This window comes from Oryzias melastigma, linkage group LG19, assembly GCF_002922805.2.
Source record: "Oryzias melastigma strain HK-1 linkage group LG19, ASM292280v2, whole genome shotgun sequence".
NCBI lineage: Eukaryota > Metazoa > Chordata > Actinopteri > Beloniformes > Adrianichthyidae > Oryzias > Oryzias melastigma.
The window spans coordinates 9,571,514-9,575,249 of NC_050530.1; the positions used below are offsets into that span (position 1 = coordinate 9,571,514).

The 3,736-nt window shown below is 39.6% G+C and overlaps 1 protein-coding gene across 1 annotated transcript in view; it reads left to right on the plus strand.

The window, feature by feature from the left end:
• tbc1d24 (TBC1 domain family, member 24) overlaps positions 1-3,736 on the plus strand; it is a 7,594-nt gene that overhangs the window by 1,763 nt on the left and 2,095 nt on the right. Inside the window, exons 2-5 of the mRNA XM_024285528.2 lie at positions 1,369-2,466; positions 2,963-3,121; positions 3,254-3,318; positions 3,731-3,736. The exon at positions 3,731-3,736 is cut by the window's right edge and continues 89 nt beyond it. Of these exons, the coding sequence (XP_024141296.1) occupies positions 1,478-2,466; positions 2,963-3,121; positions 3,254-3,318; positions 3,731-3,736 (1,219 nt within the window). The 5' untranslated portion in view covers positions 1,369-1,477. The remainder of the gene's footprint in view (positions 1-1,368; positions 2,467-2,962; positions 3,122-3,253; positions 3,319-3,730) is intronic.

The following is a 3,736-nucleotide window of genomic DNA, read 5'->3' on the forward strand; positions in this document are numbered from 1 at the left end:
CAGATATATTACATTTAATAAGAAATCTCCAATATATCTTACAGAAAAGTTTTACCATGAAATAATTTCCGGCCTAAATATACTGCCTACATAATTTTAAGTGTGTTTAATATAATCTGCACAATTTAACTTTTTGTAAATAATTTAATCTAAATTTACTTTTAATGGAAATCGAACTTAAAGTTTATTTGGTCTTTTTTATGTTCTCATTGCTTAAGAGCATTAGAGAAATCTTGAGACATAACTTCATGGTGTGTGAGTGTATTTGATTCCATTAATTCAATATCTTTTTATATCAAAATGAATGGATTTATGTGTGAAAATAATCTAACCTTGTCATCGCAGAGCAGTCTATCTCATCAGTCTTTGAACCCCTCACGCCTACTACAACCATAAACAGCCTCACATGAGCCATCTCGTATATTGTCACAACACACTTACTTAAATTTAACAACTTATTTCTTAGTATTTTGGGTGACTTTTACCAGAATGGTTTATGATCTAAAGGTTTCTACGCTCTTTCAATAAACATGTATTCATTTATTGTGTTGGCAATTATAGAAGAATTATCCTTACTAGCTACATTTCCTTTACCTTACCTTTAATTTTCCTTTTCTTTTTTGATTAGTTGGTGTTGATACATTTAAAAGAAAAATGTAAATGGGCCAGAAAATAAGCGTTGCATAAACCTCTACCCTCCTTGTGACTCATCTGAAGCAATACGAAACAAACTAATGTTTTTATGACAGTCATTTCCAGTGAGTTGCATGTGATCCATTGTCATGTGACTTGTTTAATATCTTGTGAAGTGAAAAATGACTTCATCACTATCATTATGAGTGTGTTAAAATGCTTGTGAAGATGAGAAGGGTGAAAAATTGACAAAATGGTGATCAAAAGGAGATGGATTTGTGCTTAGTGGACAGTCGATTTTGGGTTGGAAACAAATTGGAGACACATCTACATTATGAGCCTCTGTGTACAAGCAGTATTGGTTCTGTTCTTTTGGTTCCATAATCTTGTGATGATTGAAATTGTTGTATTTTAGGCGGAAGAGAACTCTTAATGTAGTTTTGAGGAACTCTTCCAATGTGATGATGCTGGGTGAAATTAAACGTCTCTATTCTTAACAGATCCATATTATTTTTAATTATCTTTGAAAATCATGAGGTTTTACGTCAAAGTTTTAAAAATGATCACCTGGAGATGTTTTACCTCTTATCCAAAAGACTTTCTCAAATCTGAATTGAGAAGCAAAACATCTTAAACTTTCAAAACTAGATTCAAATGACTCTTTTTAAAACTTTAACTGCTTTGGAACAACCTAGAATGAATGAGTCTTTACAAACATTCTTGTCTGTTTTTTAGGAAACATTATGGGAAGCTAATCAACACGCTGTTCTGTGGAGGATAGGTTAGTACCTCGGAGCAGACCTCCACATTTGCCACCCGGGCAGTCCTGAAAGTGTCCTACACTATGGCTGAGGAAGACTATGGCAGCTTTGTGGACTGGACCCAGATGGGGGACCTGGCCAAGAGCAGTGGGCCCTCAAACGTGGACTGTAAGGACCTGAAGGAGTTCAAACAGATGGCACGCCAAGGTTACTGGGCTAAGAACCACAAACTGCGAGCGCAGGTATACCAACAGCTCATCAAAGCCATTCCCTGTCGCACAGTCACTCCAGATGCAGAGGTCTATCGTGATCTTATTGGCGATGCGGCCAACAAGAAGCCCTCCACCCACATTCCTCTGCCGGAGTTTGTAGATGGGAATCCAGTTCCACGTTACTGTCTGAAGACGGACGCCGTGGCCTCGGCTCATCGGATCATTAACTGCATAGCCGGGCAGTTCCCAGATATCTCCCACTGCCCGTCCCTTCCAGCTGTCACTTCATTGCTGCTTCACTTCAGCGCGGATGAAGCTCAGTGCTTTGAGCACGTCAGCCGCATCCTGGCCTGCAACGAGCCAGGCAAGCGGCTGCTGGATCAGACTTTCTTAGGCTACGAGTCTAGCTGCATGACCTTCGGCGACCTGGCGAACAAGTACTGCGCCCCCGCACACAAACTCATCGTCGCTACCGCCAAGGACGTCATGGAGGTCTACGCCGACTGGCAGCGCTGGGTGCTCGGCGACCTCCCTTTTAGCCACGTGGTCCGAGTCTTAGACGTCTACCTGGTAGAAGGCTACAAGGTTTTGTACCGCGTGGCTATTGCTCTGCTGAAGTTCTATCGCAAGCATAAAGTAGGGGGTCAGGGCGGGCCGGGAAACCAACAGCAGCTGGATTCAGGAAAGATTAGGGCCGATATCCAGGCTTTTATCAAGGGCATTGCCTCCACTGTAACTCCCGACAAGCTGCTGGAGAAGTCTTTCTCCATTCGCCTGTTCAGCCGAAAAGAGATCACACTGCTGCAGCTCACCAACGAGAAGTCCCTGCAGCAGAAAGGCATCACGGTCAAACAGAAAAGGTATAAAGTTCAACTTGTACTGTAAAAAAAAAAATAATAATTATGTTCTTTTTTTTTTAGTTTGCATTTTTTTAGGTTTGAGCCTAAACAAATCTCCCATTGTCTGTGTCATATCTCCTTAATTTGATTTAGTTTGTGTAGCCAAAAGTCTTTAGTGAACATTCTTGAGCAAAATTGAAGATACTGTGGACCTAAAATAACTGCAGTGTACTCAGAATGTTTACAGCCCTGAAATCTGGCCATAGCAAAAACGTCTGTGTGTTTTTATGTTTCCATGTTGTTTCATTCTCCTCTTACAGTCTTTTGTGGATTGTTTTTTTGTTTGTTTTCCACTCTTTTCTCCATCTTCACTGCTGTTCTCAACACAATGGTTCTTTCACAGTTCTAGGTGGGTTCTGTCTCTATCTTTCAAGTATAGCTTTCATATAAATTGTTTGACTGAGCTTCCAATATGAAGTTGGTGACACTAGATTCCTAAAATACAACATATCTACAGGCGTAATGTGCAGCTGGCTCTTAACCCTGAAACCTTCTCCTCGGAGATCGTCAGTGCCAAGGAGATGCACGACATCTGGTCGTGGATTCCTGAGCGCTTTGCCTTGTGCCAACCGGAGCTGCTCTTCACCACATCCACCCATGGTTGCAGCATCAATAGGTATCCCTTCTAGCATTCTGCTGCCTATGATGAATTCTACCAATGAGTTTTAGTCACTCCTGATAGTTTTGTCTTTTAGAAAATACTCCGTTTTTAGAAAAAACTTAAGTTTGTTTTGCCTTTTTCCTCTAGATTTTACGCCCACTGTGAGGGCCATGAACCTACACTGCTCCTCATCCGGACGACAGCTGGGGATGTACGTCGCAAAGCTTTTCAAATTCTTCTTGTTCACTTTTTACTCCAACTTTTATAGTTTTGTTGCAATAAATGAAGCATTAGCATAAAATAGAGTTGGTAAAATCTAACTCGGGATAGTTGTCCTCCTCTGGATCATTATTTGTCAAAATCTATGTGTTTATGACAATACAGATGTTTAAAAATATTGCAAGGAAGTAAAATTAATTGTGTTGTTAAATATTAAAAATGTTTAGGGTTTAAAGATTATTTATTTATGTCAATCTTTCCAGATCCATATTAATCATGTGACAAAGTTTTTTTTGTACTTTTACCTGACACAAGTAGCTTTTCTCCTGAAGCACCAATTTTTAATTTAAATAAAAAAGCATAAATAGGTAGTTGTAATGTTCTAACCTGCTTTTTTTTTTTTTTTTAATC